Raw genomic sequence first — 18,334 nt, 5'->3', positions numbered from 1 at the left:
CATCTGGCACAAGTGAAATTTGGGATGGAGTGCAACAATTAAATTCTCTGCATGTTTGACTAAGAACAGTCAAAGGGCGACTGATACAGAACATGTTTTGTATAGCAAACAAATATGAGGATTTACAGGTACTTCACAGTGACTGGCTTTCAGCATTGTACACCATTTCTTACAGGAATAGGTATATTATTTAGCTTCTTTTTAGAGTGAAGAAATATAAAACATCAAAAATACATCCACATTGAGTTCTTATTACATCAGAAGTAAAAATAATGCACAATTCCCCTGAAATGGGAAGTTCTCTGTAACTGGATTTACACTTGGCCACATACCCCAAATTGGCACCTGTATGCAATGCAAACACTTCATGAAGTTAAAACTTGTTTCTACCTTTAGAACCAAAATTGACAACTAACTGCATTTTGTATTTAAAATATATCTTTCTGAGAATTTTACTCGAAAATGTCAAACTACTTCAGAGATATAGTCTTAATTTGCGAGGTACCCCCAACCAGGGCAATATAGCCATTTGGCTGCTCTGTTTTTCTGCCAGTTTATAACCTGTTTTGGCTAACAAACTCTGCAAATATTAGATTCACATCATTAGTGTAGCTGCAATGCAGTGTACTGGATATGCAAGAACTAGGCCTCACAGACAGTCTGAGCTTGAAAACATGGCCTTTGGAGACATACTTGGGTATCCCATAGACTCTGTGAAAAAGAATTATGGGATATTGATAACAAAGGGGAAGACTGTACCACACAGAGGGCACCAGAGATGAGAACAAATATTTGAACCTACTGTTAATCTCATCAGCACCAAACGTAACCAGCAGTTCCTGGTACTATGGGATATTTTGCATACACATGCCGAAACAAAGATGAAATACTTCATTATGCATAAAATGGGATCCATGATCAAATCACCCCTTGGCAGCCTGTGGTGAATAGACTACAAATCACAAATCTAGAGATTGTAGTCTGTTATAATACTACCTTTTTTCTCTGGTTTGTCTTCTTCAAAGACATTACAATCTGTTCACATTTGTTACAATGAGTAACTACAAAATGAGGCCCTGTATTCCACTATCTGTCATTCTAGGCTTTCAGATTACAGTAACATGAGAGATGATTTCCTGGAGGAAACAGATAATAAAATATGCTTCATGACACACAGAATACAGCTGGCATTGTCACAACATTACACCAAAATATTAGAATGTGTTGCTTGAAATGGAGTTATTAATAGGGTATGTATACCCAGCATCATTATTATTATGAAGCTACACAGCACCACCTTTATTAATACTTAGTCTGATTGCATTTCTACAGTTTTAATTACATACTTGCAGATCTCTTGGAAAGAGCAGCTCTAAGCAGATGACAAACCACTGGAATAAAAATCATCCCTGAAAAGCCAGCTAAACCAGTAACAACTAGGAACTTTTCTAAAGCAATCTACATCCTATTAATAAGAAGTTATGTACTCACAATAACGTTCCATCTGAGTAGGTGACTTCATTTGTCTGCAACCTTTGGGTCTTGGATCCGACTTCGGATCCGAGCCGGCAACTTATTTTACAGCTTATGGATCTGAGCTCCTAGCTCCTCCCCTTACCCATAATCCCCTGCCAACCCTGATTGACCTCAGATCAAGTTTGCCCTTATACCAAATTTCAGACCAAAGTGTCCCAAAAGGGACCAAGAAAGGACATACAAGAATTGACTTTTGAAGGCCAGGGGGAAGGAGGGGGGGATGGTTGCAGACAAATGAAGTCACCTACTCAGATGGAACGTTATGGTGAGTACATAACTTCTTAATCTGAAGTAGGGACTTCATTTGTCAGCAACCTTTGGGACAAAGTCCCCAGCTACCTGAATCTTGGGCGGCCATCATGGAAGGATGTTCCGGAGCACTGCGGAGCCAAAGGATGCTCTCCCTCTGGAAATAACGTCCAGCTTATAATGATTGATAAAGGTATGAGATGAGGCCCAAGTGGCTGCAGAGCAAATATCATCCAAAGATACTCTAGATCTAAAGGCAGCAGACGTAGATATGGAGCGAGTAGAATGGGCCCGTACTCCCTGAGGTGCGGGCCTCCCCGAAGTTTCATAGGCCAGAAGAATACACTGTGAAATCCATCGTGATAAGGTGACCTTAGAAATAGCTTTACCCAGATTGAATTTGGCAAAGGAAATGAACAATTGATCTGATTTGTCTGTGACCAGCGGTCCTATGAATGTAGAAGCGCAGTTGTCTGTGCACGTCTAAGGAATGCAGCTTGTATTCTCCTTTATTTTGGTACTTAGGGAAGAAAACTGGCAGGTTAATGGACTGATTGATATTGGTTTCTGAGGCCACCTTAGGAAGAAAGGAGGGATTGGTCCTGAGGTACACTCTATCCTGATGAAAAATCAGGTAGGGAGGTTTCGCACAAAGGGCCTGAAGTTCGGAAACTCTTTTCACTGAAGTGATGGCGACAAGGAACGCCGTTTTCCAGGAAAGATATTTAAGTTGGGCCGAGGCAGCTGGTTCAAAGGGAGGAGCAGTCAAGGCTTGAAGGTCTAATGATAGATCCGAAGGGGGTACCGCTTCCTTGACAGGAGGCCTGAGCAAGAAGGTACCCTTGAGGAAGGTTTTACATAATTTTGCAGTCATCAAGGGACCTGACTCGTGTCCCACATGGTAACAGATGGCTGCTAATTGAACCTTGACCGTAGAACAGCTAGCTCCCTGTTGAAAAAGTCCGGTAAGGAAATCCAAGACGGACGGCAATGAAGCCGTGAAGGGATCCATGTTATGGTGTTCCGCCCAGATGGAGAAACGCTTCCATTTACTGCGATAGACTTTTCTAGTGGAAGGCTTATGTGCTGCCACCAAGATGGCTTTAACTGGTGAGGAGATGCCGGGAGTCCTGACTAAGAGTGAAACTGGAGCAGCCAAGCTGTCAGCTTCAGGTTGTCCAGATTCGGGGTCGGCAGGCCTGAGGGATGGGATATTAGATCTGGAATGGGATCCAGAATCCAGGGAGGATTCACCAGATGAGACCACAGATAAGGGAACCAAGATTGACGAGGCCAGAATGGGGCAATGAGGATCATTCTGCTCCCCAACCGAGAGGCTTTCTGTATTAGTTTCAGCATCAGGGGTAGAGGAGGATAGGCATAAAGTAGACCGGGAGGCCAAGCATGCACTAGAGCATCTCTCGGGGCTTCCCCGAGGGGGGGAATCAGAGCGAAGAAGCTGGAGCATTTCGTGTTTGAGGGAGTGGCAAAAAGATCACAGCAGGGTTGCCCCCATTCGGCAAAAATCCGCTACCTGGGAATTGAGAGACCACTCGTAAGGGGAAAGAATAGTGCGGCTGAGCTTGTCCGCCAGAATGTTGGACCGTCCCGGAATGTGCGTTGCGATAAGGAAGCGGTTGGTGGAGATCGCCCATTCCCACACCCTCATGGCCTCTCGACAGAGAGGGTAGGACCTGGTTCCCCCCTGTTTGTTGATGTACCAGACAATTGACATGTTGTCTCGTCTGTATCGCAATAGTTCCTATGGGGAGAAGGTTCTGACATGCTTGCAACGCCAACAGCACTGCCCTCATCTCCAGAACGTTGATATGCAAGGAGATCTCTGTGTCGTTCCACGTGCCTTGGACCGTTCTGCCTGAGCAATGCCCCCCCATCCGAGGCGAGAGGCGTCCGTGGTCACCATGGCAAGGGGAGGCGGCGTGCAGAAGGGTCGTCCCATATGAAGGTCCGGGGACTGGAGCCACCATAAGAGGGCCCTCCTGCAAGCTGCTGAGTGAGATAGGATGGCTGAGGGGGAGAAACTGAAAAGACCATTGGACTAGAAGCGTCCACTGTAGCGCCCTCATATTCAGACGAGCGTATGGAAGAAGAGTTATTGCTGCTGCCATGGAGCCTAGAGCCCTCAGGACCAATTCTGCCGGTGGGGCTTTTAATTGGAGGATGGCCCGCACATGAAGTCTCAGGTTTTGAAGTCGCTCCGAAGTGAGGAATGCTCGCAGACTTCTTGTATCTATTTTGGCTCCTATGAAATCTATCACTTGTGTTGGAGCAAGGGAGGATTTGTCCAGGTTGATCGTAATGCCTAGATGGGGAGCTAGCTGGAGAAGGTGATTTCTGGCTGCGCAGAGTAGATGACTTGTTGGGGCGGACAGGAGCCAGTCGTCCAGGTACGGGAAGACCTGCATTCCCTGGAGTCTCAGGTGGGCCGCTATCACTGCTAACACTTTGGTAAACACCCTGGGGGCTGTGGTGAGACCAAAGGCAAGAACCCTGAACTGATAGTGACTGGCTCCCAGCCGGAAGCGGAGAAACCTCCTGGATCGTCCGTCCATTAAAATGTGGTAGTATGCATCCTTGAGGTCTATTGAGCACATCCAGTCGCTCTCCCGCAAGAGGGGGAGAATGGATTGAAGGGTGACCATCCGGAATTTTTCTTTGGTTACTGACAGGTTCAAGAGTGAAAGGTCGAGAATTGGTCTCAAGTCCCCCGTCTTTTTTGGCACCAGAAAGAACCTGGAGTAAAACCCTAATCCGAGTTGATCTGGGGGGACAGGCTGGATGGCTCTTTTTTCTAGCAGCTGCTGGATTTCTGCAGCTGCCGCCTCCCTCTGATCGGGTGGTACATCGGGGAGGTTTTTGAGTCTGGGGACATGGTGCAGTGGAATTTTGTAACCTCTGGATATGATACGAAGCACCCAGCAATCTGACGTAATGGACTCCCAAGCCGCCAGGTGCTTTGAGAAGTGCCCCCCGACTGCCTCCAGAGTGGAGCAGTCAGGCAACCCCTCAGGGCTGCTGCGTGGGCTGATCAGAGAAGGTTTCTCTGGACCCAAAATTTCTCGAGGCCCCTCTGCCTCTAGGGCAGCGTCCTCCCTGTCCTCCTCTGCCATGGAAGGACTGGTTGTCCGGAGCAGGATGGGAATGTTGCGATTTCCGGAACCACATCTTCTTCTGTCCCTTTTGGTTCTTGGAGAAGGACCTCTGGGGAGCAGAGAAGCAGACTCCGATGGCAGACAACGTCTTACCGTCCTTTTCGCTCTGGACAAGTGTCTCGCGAATGGTTTTGCCAAACAAGGCAGAACCATCAAAGGGGGCATTCGCAAAGGACGCCTTGAAGGGCTCCGCGAAGTCACAATGTCAGAGCCAGGCTTGACGTCTCATGACTAGACCCGCCCCGCTGGCTCTAGCGGCTCCCTCTGTGGCGTGGGACAAAAGCTGCATAGAGGTATTTGAAACAGATCTTACAGTGGCCATGCGAGTGGAGTACAACTGCTTGCTCCCGCCGAAATGGACTCTGGGGGGGAAGCAGCGTATTCTTTGATAAGATCTCGCTGCATCCTGATGACATGTGCCATGTAGTTCAGGGACCTTACTGAGAAGGTCGCTGAACTAAATACCCACTTCCCGAGGCGATCCATCGAGCGGGACACCTTGCTCGGTGGATGGATCGAGGGGCTCTCCTGAGCTAATTCCCTCTTCGTGGCTGCCGCCATCAACATGGCATCTACGGGGGGACCCTTGTTCCAATGGGACCGGTCTGCAGGGGGACTCAAAATTCTACCCGGGCATTTGGGGACTGGCTCCACAGTGTCTGGCTCCTTCCATGCCCTAGTGGTGATAAGGTCCACCAGGGGGTCGGCCGGAGGGGACACCCAAGAGGTAGACGGGCCTGCTTCGAATGCCTCCAGGAACACGGACTCGTCGGAGGAAGCCTTGGGGGCAGACCCCCCCCCCGATCCGGAGCATTTCCATGATGTCTCCAAAGGAGACATCCTCGCGGGGTGACCTTGGGGAGCCTTCCCCTTCATCCAAGTCCGTGTCTTCTGTTAAGGGCTCGGGGGAGTCCACGTGTCTCCTCTTACACTTATGCTTGCGAGGCACTTCCTCGGGGGGACTGTCCAAGGAGGTCTTACCAGCAATATCCTGTTCCAGTGGAACAACCTGGGACATCGAAGCAGGCTGTCCCTTTGGCCGGGTGATGGAAGCCTGGCCCAGCAGAGAGGGAGTGCAGGGTGGAGCCGATGCAAGGACTGGGGGTTGGGATGCTCTCAACAGAGCCCTCTCCACTACATCGAAGGTCGAGGGGGAGCCTCTCTCCCTGGAATCTGAAAGCCGGCTCCCACTCGGATCCGATGAAGGGATCGGAACCGGCGCCGAGGCCACCGGATCTCAAGGACCCGTGTGCTCCGACCTGGATGGAGCCGAAGGCACACTGAATCCCTCGGATCTGAAGCTCAGTCCACGGCTCCGAGCGGTCAGATCCGACAAAGGACCTGACAGACTCGAGGGCAGGATCGGATCTGAAGTACCCAGTACTGTCGGTGCCGACCCACCCCCGGCTCCAACGCTGCCTGGCTCCGAGCGCTCCGAACCCGGGAAGCAGGTCGGAGAAGGAACTATCGGGGCAAAAAAAGGTGTCGAGCTCCCCCCCCAAAGGAGGCAAGAGCACTCACATCTGCAGCTGGGCCTGGATGAACCTTCTCATCATCCGGTTCAAGTCTGCATCAGAAAGACTATAAGTAGATCTCGACGAGGCCACCGAGGCGGGCCGGGAATGCCGCCTCGATGACCTCGACGGAGATCGGGTCTCCTTCTCCTCGGGTCCCAGGGAAAAGCAAGGGGATCGGATCCGAGGAGGAGAGGGCCTGGAAGCCGTGGAGAGAGAAGCCCGCTTAGCTGGGGGGCTGAAGCGGAGGCCTCGGCCCACCGCTTGTGGTGCTTCTCCCTCCTTTTCTCCCTCCTGGCCTCCCTTTCCTCTGGCATCTTAGTGGGAGTTTGAGTCCCAGCCAGGGGAAGGGGGGCAGGAGTGGCTACCACCAAGGGCTGAGGAGGAGCCACGGGAGTACCAGAGGCCAAAGCTGGATCCGGGGGCAAAAGTCCCGCCAGAACCAACTTCGACCTCCGCTCTTTCAGTGCCCTGGGGTTGAACGCTGCGCAGATAGAACACCCTGAGGACAGGTGTTCAACCCCAAGGCACCGAACACACCGAGTGTGGCCATCCGCCAGTGAAAGCTTATGGCCACACTTGGTGCACTTAGAAAAAATGGGCTTTGGGGCCTCCGACATTTTTCAAAGAAAAAAATAACTACACAAACACACCAGGCCCCAAAAACACAAGCAACACACACACACTTTACGAACCAGCGAGGCGAGGAAATACACTAAAAATGAATAACATTAACAAAAGGGAATCCTAAACACACACACTATTTAAGAAGTCAAAGATTTTCTGTCTTAACAAGTTTTCTCTCAAAACTTATCTGAAAATCGCCAGGAGGTCTGAAATCCAGCTGTCTCTTCTAAGAGCGGCAAACTAGATCTGAGGTCAATCAGGGTTGGCAGGGGATTATGGGTAAGGGGAGGAGCTAGGAGCTCGGATCCATAAGCTGTAAAATAAGTTGCCGGCTCGGATCCGAAGTCGGATCCAAGACCCAAAGGTTGCTGACAAATGAAGTCCCTACTTCAGATGTGAAGGTCTGGAAAAATTCAAAGCTCCCCTAACCCTGAGACCACAGCTACCTATGCAGAATTATTCCAAGTACCTATACAAACATGAATGGCTGCAAAAGGATGCTGTACATACCAGAAGTAGACCCAAAACAAAGACTAAAAATAAACCCCATTGGTGGAATCCTCAATTCAACAAGGTATATAATAAAATAAAAAGAAAAAAAAATCATGACCAAAACCAGGAAGAGCAACTCCCTTTAAGACAAGTGCTCTGCTATATAACTAGACAAGAAACTAAAAGGTCTAATTAAGTCCAACAAGGCAAACTATGAGGTCAGAACAGCGCTTGAAGCTAAAGACGATCACAAGGCCTTCTTCAGCTATGTCCGGAACCTTAAAGTTAACACACACCAGTGTGCTGAACTGATGGTGAATGGTACTACCTTCACTTTTCAAGGTGACATAGCAAATCTACTGGCAGATAAATATTTCAAGGTGACATAGCAAATCTACTGGCAGATTAATTCAGCTCAAACTTGCTTGAAAGTGTTTGCACAAGTATTTTTATTCCCAAAGCAGACTACAAAGAATTTTTCCTCAGGCAGATTGCAAACACTGGCGTGTGATGGGGGAAGAAAGAGGTAAATGGAAACATATTTTTTGGGAGAGTAGTGAGTTGCAGAAAATTCCCTGTAGATTACCCTGTGAAAAATACTGGGTGAGCAAATTGGTGCAACTAATAAAATGTTTCTGAGCTATGATACAGAATCAGAATTGTCTACACATAGTCAGACTCTGCTGAGTTTAATTCTGGTGTCTGCCAAAAAAAAAAAAAAGAAATTACAAGAAAATGGAAATTAAGGCATACACCAAAATAGCTAATATAGAGACACAGAAAAAAGAACTGAAAATGGGATCTTTAGAAAAGGGTAGGAACAAATTACATAGAAAAATGAGAATTATGGGAACAATACATGCAGAATAATGTTTTGGAGGAGGAATAAAGTTTAAGGGAAGGCAGGATTTGAATGAGTTATGTAATATTCAATTCACAATGTCTGTATAGAACATTATATGTGATGTATAATGTTTGCAACTGAAAATATGTCAATATGGGTCGTTTTTATTTATAGTAGACTCCCTCTTATCCGGTCTTGCTGGGACCGGACCTTAGGCTGGATAAACGAATGGCTGGTTAATCAGAAAATGCATACAAAATTGCATTTATAGTTTATAAATCAGGTAGAACAACAGGATTTGTGTTAGTATGCATTTTTCTAATGAATATGAATTCTAAAATTCAAATGTTTGTCGTTATTTAGCCAAGAGGAAGTGGAAGTGTTGTTCTTCTCTGTAGTGTTTGGTAAGGGCTACAGCAAAAATTTGATGGCCGGTTAAACAGGAGTCCAGTTAAAGAGAAGCCATATAAGAGGGAGTCTACTCTATATAAATGTGTGATTGCCTATGTCAAAAGTGATAATTCAATAAAGATGTTTTTTGTTTAAAAAAGAAAAGAAAAAAAGAAACAGGCTGTGTTCTGAGCGAATAGAGGACCCCAACAGTGATGCCCCTCAAAAGGGCGGACAATTAACTGACCCAGGGAACTAGAGACCCATCAGTCTAATAAACTCAATATGCAAAGCCATAGAACAAATTATCACTTAAATGATTAACAAGGATATTGGCAACCTACAGACATTGGACCCATCCCAATTTGGATTTGTTAAGGGAAGGTATTGGCTACTTAATTTGGTAGACTTTTTTTGAGAAGGTCACCAAGGCCATGAACAAGGATAAAACAGTACATATTGCATATCTTGACCTGGCCAAGGCATTCAGCACAATACCCCATTCAGGCATTGTTGATGAGCTCTCTTATCTAAGCAAAAATCCCTACCTAACTCCCTGGATTGCTGGCTGGCTCACAGACAGGTCCCAAGAAGTCAGAATTGGTAAGACCACCTCCACCAACAGGCTAGTCACCAGTGCAGTACCTCAGGGCTCTGTGGGGGGGGGGGGGTGTTCTTGTTTAGCATCTACTTATCAGAAGGCAAGGCTAACTTTAAAGGCCTCTGGCTCACCAAGTTCACAGATTACTGTAAATTTTGAGTTATTATAGATTCCCTTCCAAAACACAAATATCTTGCAGATGGGTTTAACACAGGCAAATGACTGGTACCAAAGCCATAGCCTACTAATGCTAAAAATGCATTATATTGTTGTTTGGGAAACTGTCAGCACAAGTTAATTACTCCATCAATAAAATGCCCCTGAGTCAACCCAAGGGATCTGGAAACATTTAGATAGCAATTTGACCTTTGACCAACATGTAGCTAAGATAATAAGAAAATCATTCTATGTCTTACCTAACTGTATGGTGCATGGCATTCAGTTCCAGGGAAGTTATAGTACAACCCTAACTGGCCCTTGTCAGACCCATCATTTAATACAATGCCCACTTTGGCATTCATCTAACCAGACAGTTGGAATGCCCACAAAGTTTCTTCACCAGAAGAATTCAGGACATGAATACCTTGTCTTATACTAATCGCCTAAAGTCTCTGTCTCTGCATTTAGTCTCCTGTAGACTGCTGAGAGGGGCTCTTTGCCTGGCTTACAGGGCTTCCTCAGCCCCAGCCCTGATGGATCTGTTGTACATGCTCAAAACAAACAGCACCAGAAACACTAAACCCAGGGATATGAACTTTGCTTGTGACATAAACAGAACCTGCTGGAGAGACAGATATGTGTTTCAAAGGATCCATGCACTATATAATAGGCTCTCCATCAATGTAAAACAGAGGTCATCCCTGACCTTATTCAAACAAAACCTTGACAACTGGATGGGAAATCATTAATTTACCCCAGTCTGGCCCTCATGTCCCTTATGGGCAGAAGTCGTTAATAAGAAACGTATTATCCTAACTAACATACCCTCTACAAATCCTTAGCTACCTGCCTTCTAACATGCCCCTCCCAATATAAGACTTGGGACCCAAATGGTTTGAAGTACAAGCTAGGCTTGTAACCACCCTAGTAGTCATTAGTGTAGTAATAACCTATGTACATACGTATGACAATGGCAAAAATATATAAATAAATAATGGGAAGTAAAGTATTACAAACAAATACAGTATTTAGTTGGGCAAGTAAAAAAGGGGGTTGGTGTAGCAATTGTGGGAGGAAAAGAACAATGAATCCACCAGCAGATACACTGACAATCTTCTTCTTCTTTCGGCTTTTCCCGGTTAGGGGTCGCCACAGCTGAACTCCGGTCCGTTAATGATTGGCAGTAGATTTTTTTTTTACGGGTGCTGAGGTGCCAGCTCGATGCCCAACCTTCAACGAAGGCACGCCCATTCTACACGTCTTTCGAACGCCACTCGACCGCAGGGAGGACATCCAAACTCCACACAGAAGGCGCTCCAGCCGAGAATCGAATGGGAGAACCTCTTGCTGTGAGGCAACAACACTACCGCTGCACCATGCAGATACACTGACAACACAGAATGAAAACAAAGGACTTGAACAAATATTAATACTCTGACTGTTCAAAAAAATGACACTTTATGGCAAAGTAAATAACAATAAAGAGAGAAGTGATGGAAGATAAATTTCGGCCAGAATAAAAAAAACAATAATTTAATAGTTTTTCTAGTCTGTCTTGGCATGAAATTTACTTGAGTCAGCAAAAGTACAATAAAATGCATCACATTACTTTTGTGTTCCAGTGTTTTGGGAATATGGATTTACTAAATCAGCATATACGTTCTGAAAAAAAAAGTTGTTTTTCTAATTCAGCCCAAGTACCAGCCCAAAGATTAATCAAGACTTCTCAAAAGACATATCTACCACCAAGCTGGTGACATGCCATTCTGCAGATGTAAGTATGACCGAGTATTGGACTCTGAATCACAAGTGTTGTAATAGTTAATATACTTCATAAAATCTCATGTTAATCTTAATCATTTATTCTTAGAATGCAAGTGTACTGAACATCCATACCACATTTTAAAGGACTGTTCACACCTCAGATACAGGAGCTTAGAAAAATGCATGTGTTTTGGGGGTTAGGTAACACTGTGGCAGGGCTAGCCAAGCGATAATGTAAAATATGGCTCTAGGTGATTTGGTCACTGTTAACAAATGTCTAACTTTAAAAAAAAAAAAAAACAGACAAAATTGTAAACCAACCAAGATAAACTGCAGGCCACAGAAATTTGGACAGAGAGCAAGACCAATAAACAAGCAATATAGACCAAACGATGCAAAAAAGAATAGATTAGAGCTTTTATTAATTAAATAATAATAATAATTTAATTAATACCAAGAAGACTGAGGTTTTGCATCAGCCTGCATCGCAGAAGACGTATGCAGAACCAACTATCACCGCTGAAGGTGAGATCTTGAAGGCTGTTGACAAATTTACATACCTCAGCAGCACACTCCCCAGATTTCTGAACACTGATGATGAGGTAGACACACACATCGCCAAGGCAAGCTCCACATTTGGATGGTTGCAGAAGTCAGTGTGGGAGAGGAGAGGCATCAAACTGTCCACAAAGCTGAAGGTGTACAAAGCAGTCGTACTGCCCACACTACTGTATGCCTGTGAAATATGGACTGTGTATAAGCCTCATGCCAAAAAGCTGAATCACTTCCATATGAACTGCTTAAGAAGGCTGCTGAAAATTACCTGGCAGGAAAAAGTTCCAGACACAGTCGTCCTCTCTCAAGCTGGACTGCCAAGTATCTACACCCTGCTGAGGAAAGCCTAAGTCAGATGGGCAGGCCACCTTGTACATATGCCAGACACACACCTCCCCAAGAGACTGTTTTATGGTGAACTTGCAGGAGGCAATGCACACAAGGTGGGCAGAAAAAGCACTTCAAGGACACACTGAAAGTCTCTCTGAAGACCTTTGGCATTGACCCGGACTCCTGGGAAACCCTTGTGCAAGACCACCCTGCCTAGCGAAGTTGCATCAGCAAAGGTGATACCTCCTACGAGCAGAGCAGGACCGCAGAGGAAGTGTGAGCTGCATAAATCCACATCCAACTCATTGCCAACCAACTCAAATGATCACTTGTGCCAAACGTGCGGCAGAGCTTTCCAAGCCCGCATTGGACTGATCAGCCACAGACGGACACTCCGTACTCAGTCAACCTCCTTGACGTGATGTCTTTGGTCATTGTTGACAATGACGGATGAACAACATTAAGTATAAACTTCATCAGATAAAACACAATGTTTGAACTGCATTTAAATAACAGAAGGTATTAGGTTACATGATCATATTGGCAAGCTCCAAGCAAAGCAAAAATTTAAAGTGATAAAACTACCTTTTTAAAAGAGTAAAAAAATAAAGGTAAAAATCTCAAAATGAAACATACCTCTCCAAAGCCTTCAGTTTTAATAAACATGAAAAAAAATAAAGTCATTAAGTCCTGGCCAGCTACAAGCATTTAATTGCTGTTGACAATACAACTCATGTTTCTCCAAAAGTAGCTGCCAAGGGCCACAGTGCAAATTAGTTGACACCCTCTCTATAACTACAAATTTAACACGTGATCAGGAAAAACACTGATGCGTTTAGCTAAAGCATTACTTACTTTCTTATTTTTGATGTCATTATTGTGTTCCCAAATACAGTCTTTAAAACGACACTCAGTCTTCTCTGTGTAATAGGCCAGACAGCATTCACATAAAGCAGCATAAACATCTCCCTTGTGCAGCAGTTATTTTTAAGAAAGGACAGAATTTTAAATACTTGGTTGAGCATTTTGGTACTAACAGAAAGAAAAATGTTTTCACAAATTTTAAAATGTCTAAGTGTGGGAGCTCTTCTATGTGTAAATCTATGCTTTGTTGTGAACAGGTTACAGTAAATGGTTTTAAGTTTAAGATGAAAGAACTTGTAACTGCTCCATCAAAAGAAAGAAAGAGTGTAGGAAAAAGTGGGAGACATAAAAGATGGACCAGGATAGGAATTAATACTGGTTGGATAACAAAGAAGCTTAGAAAGGAGTTGCAACAGCAAAGAACAGGGCATCAGAAGCACTCTACCAGCTTCTGAAAAGTGACTCAGTAGGTGGCACAAAGAAACTATATCAGGTTGCAAAACAAAGAGAGAAAGATAAAGAAGATAGTCAGACATTCTTCATAAGGGATGCCAGCACCAACCTGCTCACCACTCCATAGGACATCAAAGGCAGATGGAAGGCGTACTTCCAGCAGCTTCTGAATGAAGAAAACCCCACAGAAGCTGTACTGCCCCAGACACAGTCTATGATGAGAGAAGAAGAGAAGCCCAACCTAGAAGACTAGCACCTAGGAAAATGAAGTCAGGGAAAGCAGCAGGCTCAGATAAGGTCACAGCAGATATGATAAAGATGCTGGGTGAGATAGGGGAGAAATGACTCGTGTGGGTACTCATAGCAGTGTGGAGAGAAAAGTGTATCTCAGATGACTGGAAAAAAAAAGCATACTCATGCCAGTATACAAGAACAAAGGGGACATCCACAACTGTGGGCAGTACAGAGGTATCAAACACTTGTCACAATGCATGAAATTTCTACAGAAGGTAATTGATAAATGGATACACAGAGTAGTACAAAGGAAGATGAACAGTTCAAACTCAGATCAGGATGCAGCACAACTGACCTGATATTTACTGTGAGACAAATAGTTGAGAAGAAGCTAGAGATGAGGAAAGACTCCAACTGGGCCTTCCTAGATTTGGAGAAAGCATATGACAATGTCCCAAGAAAGCGGATTTGGGCAGTACTGTGGTGGTTTGAAGTCCCAGAAACATTGGTAGAATTAGTACAAGCTATGTACGTGGACCCAGTCACTCAAGTACGAACAGCATTTGGTTTCACAAAGGGGTTCCCAGTGCAGTGGCAGTGGGTGTGCACTACAGTTCAGCTCTGAGCCCATTGCTGTTCATACTGGTAACAGACTACATTAGCAAACGGGTCGGAGGGGACAGATCAACAAAGTTGCTGTATGTTGACGATGTGGCATTACAGGCAGACTATAAGCAAGAACCTCAGCAAAGGCTAGGGGAATGGAATGCAAAACTGAAGGCACATGGGATGAAACTAAGTACAGATAAGACAGTAGTAATGGCAACAATTTGGGGAAACCAGAAGAAGCTGAGGATTAAGGTAGAAGGGAAGACAGTGGAACAGGTTAATAGTTTCAAGTATTTGGGAGGGGTCATTAACAAGAAGGAAGTCTGAATGAAGAAGTCAAAGCTAGAATCAGAGGGGCTGCAGTGAACTGGCATAGAGAGTGTCAGGGGTAGTGTATGACAGAAGAATGTCAAAGAAGCTGAAAAGTAAGGTGTGTAAAACACTGGGTTGAACAGTACTAAACGTGATGGAAATGAAGTGCCTGAGAAGGGTGGTAGGATGCACAGTGTGAGACAGATAATGAAATGATGACATAAGAACAGAAACCAAAGTATCTCCAAGTTCAGGAAAGATCAAAGAAAACAGATAACCTAGGTTTGGGCACATGTACAGAAAAGCAGAAGACAATATGATGATGATTTGTGACAGACAGGAAGAAGGTAAGAGGAAAGACGAGGATGTGTGAAAGAAGATCTTGACAAAAGAGGAAAGACGAGGATGTGTGAAAGAAGATCTTGACAAAAGAGGAAAGACGAGGATGTGTGAAAGAAGATCTTGACAGTCGGGCATGAATGTAGCACTGACTCGAGAGAGATGGCAATGGTTAACACGACACCCTGAGTTCATGTAGAAAAATGGGAAAAAGGGGGGTTGATGATTATGATTTTGAGGACTAAAGGTAGCTAAATTACTACCACTGTGCCCTAAAGAAATGTTCTTTCTAACATAGCTACCTCCAGTTTTTAAACTCAGTTGCTTATTAACAACCAGTGCCACATAGGTTCATAGGCTAATGGCCCTGGAGCCTTTACAAGCCTAGCCCATAGGATTACCCTGGCATCGTGCCACCAGTCCTTAGTTCCTAGTGCCTCTGTCGAGTAGAGCCACTGGAGTGATCCCCGGGGTGAATTTTCTACTTTCCATCCACCCATCAAGATTTCTGTTGAAGAGGACCAGTGAGGTGCTCTGCTTGACATATATGGGAACACAGGGTACTGTAAGGTGGTTTATGTGCCAAGCTAAAGTCAGACACACTGACTGGATTTAAACAATGTGGCTGACAATCTATTTGATCTAAGTTTCAATTCTCTGTTTGTGGGTAGAAGCTCTTCATATTCCCATACAGGAAACTCTACTTCCTGGAACCCCCACTACTATTTTAATTAATCACAGGATCACAACACACTTGGAGTAAGGAGATATTCCCTTCACAGGAGGGTCTGTCTTAATTTTGGACAGCAAACAGAAGGGACCATTTACTTTGTTGAATTTGGATGGCATTAACATTATATGCAGAATCAAAGTTCACACAAAACATTTTTGTATGTAGTCTTACTTATCTTATAGCACAGATTATTACAATATTGCAATAAAAGTCCCATATTAAACCACTATAAAATGCCTTTAAATTCATACAGACAAAAATGTTATTGGTCACTTACGATTGTCAACCTCGATACAGTACTGTCTGTTTTGTCCAGGCTCTTTGACCACTGTTGTCGGATAAGGAGCATTAGTTCTAAAAATAAGGAAGTCATCCACACAAACCTGGCTCACCACCCTGAATGCAAAACAGAAAAAGACCAAGTTTGCAATCCTGACCTAAACAAAACATCCAGAACAAGCAGTCAAAACATTACAGCTTATGACAGACTAGAATGCAGGAAAATTAAGGGCGAGTTACAGGGGACATCAACAATTAGGACAAAAAAGGGAGCTACTTGGGGAAAAGGCGCTAAACTTAAACTTCAATTTATGTGACATGGAAGAAAGATAGAAGCAAAAAAAAAGTCTGCTGCATAAATGTAAACAAAACAAACATTCTAAGTGGGGAAAATGTTTTAAAGATGCATGATTAAGAATCTTTTTTTCTTCAATTTTGTCAAAGAAGATTATCATAGAAGTGACTTCAGTCAGTCAAACGTATTCATGACATATTAAACCTCCTAAGATAAACCTAGAGTCCCAAAATGTCAATTATGTGATAATAAGCACCCCCCCACCACTTCCATTGCAAAATCATGTTCCAAACTGGGGGGGGGGGTGAGAGGGACTAGATGGAAGGAAAGTGCTGCTACGTCCTTCCTTGCTTCCTAAGGTACACCAAGGGATAGAGCACCAGAAGTATACATGTCTGATGTTTTAACAGTGTGTTAGCGCCCTCTCAGAGGCCAGATGGGCATCGACCTGATACTGTGGTGTAGGGCATATACCAGTACAGTGTCAGCAGCCTGTGTACACACCATGTAAGTGTGATAACACATCATGGCATTGCAACACATAGACATCGACTGTTCTTTTAGTCAGTTATATCTGTCCCACACTTTACATAAGATACTAGATACTTCTTTAACCCTTAAGAGTCACTACCCAGGACCAAATCATACTTACATGCAGTGAGGTACCAAGTGAATGCAGACCATCACAAGCTACTACATGCTTGCGATGGTCTGCAGAGTCAGGAACGTAGATAGCTAACTTCTCAATTACTCTCCAAGAGCATATGATACAAGATGGGGCAATATAAAGCCAGTTTTTTAGCTGTACAGCTTGGTGAAAAGTCAAGAGAGCACAAGGCATGGCATGCCTCCAGCCACTCTGGTGCTGTAGAGAGGTAAAGCTCTGACTATGGGCTAGGCAATCCATGCTTGATTAGCATGATAGTGTGTTAGTGAGGGATGGGTGTTTCACCCTGAGAGGGCAGTTACTTGGGCAAATCTGTAAATGACCCATGGTTAATACAGGGGATGATTTTTTGGTTAGGAGGAATGGTCCAAAGAAGGAGCAGAGTAGTGGACATAGCTTGGCTGCTGAGGAGCTGGGAGTGATATGCCACATTTCCTCAAAGAATGTCCATGCTTTGAATGCAACCATGATTCTATAAAGGGAGGAAGAAATGGAGTAGATCATAAAGAAAAAAAAGAAACTAAATAGTAGATGGAAGGCAGTCAAGAACCCACAAAGACACACTAAGGTTCCGTGCCAGACTCAGCCCAAATAACAGAAACTCCAGGGGTGTTTTGGAGAGGCTGGTAGACCCAGCAATGGACATTGGACTCGGTGATAGGAGTACCGCAGGCCGGCATGCAATTGAACGATTTCCCTTGGATATCAGTGAGACCCCAAGAATGTGCATTCTATGCTCCTCGAAAAAAGCAGCCAGATTCTTTGCTCTCACCTGCTGAGTAATGCAACACCTAAGCATTCCAGCATGGCAACTGCATGCTTCTACCCATTCGATGACAATATTAATCATTTTGGTTTATACTAACAGGATATACAGGCAGGCCAAGTATACAAAAAAAAAAAAAAAAAAAAATTCAGCTATTCTGTCTCCACTTAGACTATGTACGGTTTGGAAATCCTAGCATAGGAGAGACAGAATAATTTTAGTTTAATGTTTTGATTTTTCTGTTAAACTTAAACTCATTTTAAGTTACTTTTACGACTATTTTTGATTTTATTCTCTACACATTCTTACTCATAAACAGCAGTTGGTTTACCCATTTATTTGTATTCCTTACAGTTTATTTACCTGGTTCAACCAAAGCTGCACAATGAAATTTACTCATTTTTTACTACAAGATTTAGTTCCATCCTATTACTGACTCCTTTGGATCGTGTGGTGTTGCTTATCTTTTTACAGTCTTATGTATTCTTGTGCAATCCAGTCTGAAGAAGTTCTGATTATTATAAAAACAAAAGCACTAACTGGCCATAT

General features: G+C 44.3%; 1 protein-coding gene across 4 annotated transcripts in view; it reads right to left on the bottom strand.

Annotated features, from left to right (window-relative positions):
- TCTN3 (tectonic family member 3) overlaps positions 1-18,334 on the bottom strand; it is a 353,194-nt gene that overhangs the window by 274,007 nt on the left and 60,853 nt on the right. For all 4 annotated transcript variants that reach the window (XM_044086539.1, XM_044086538.1, XM_044086537.1 and 1 more), the window contains exon 3: positions 16,056-16,174. In XM_044086539.1, the coding sequence (XP_043942474.1) occupies positions 16,056-16,174 (119 nt within the window). The remainder of the gene's footprint in view (positions 1-16,055; positions 16,175-18,334) is intronic.

Source organism: Protopterus annectens, chromosome 10.part0 (genome assembly GCF_019279795.1).
Source record: "Protopterus annectens isolate FY-2018-M chromosome 10.part0, PAN1.0, whole genome shotgun sequence".
Taxonomy (NCBI): domain Eukaryota; kingdom Metazoa; phylum Chordata; order Ceratodontiformes; family Protopteridae; genus Protopterus; species Protopterus annectens.
The sequence above is the reverse complement of the archived record's forward strand: the minus strand, read 5'-3'. Positions and strand labels throughout refer to the sequence as shown.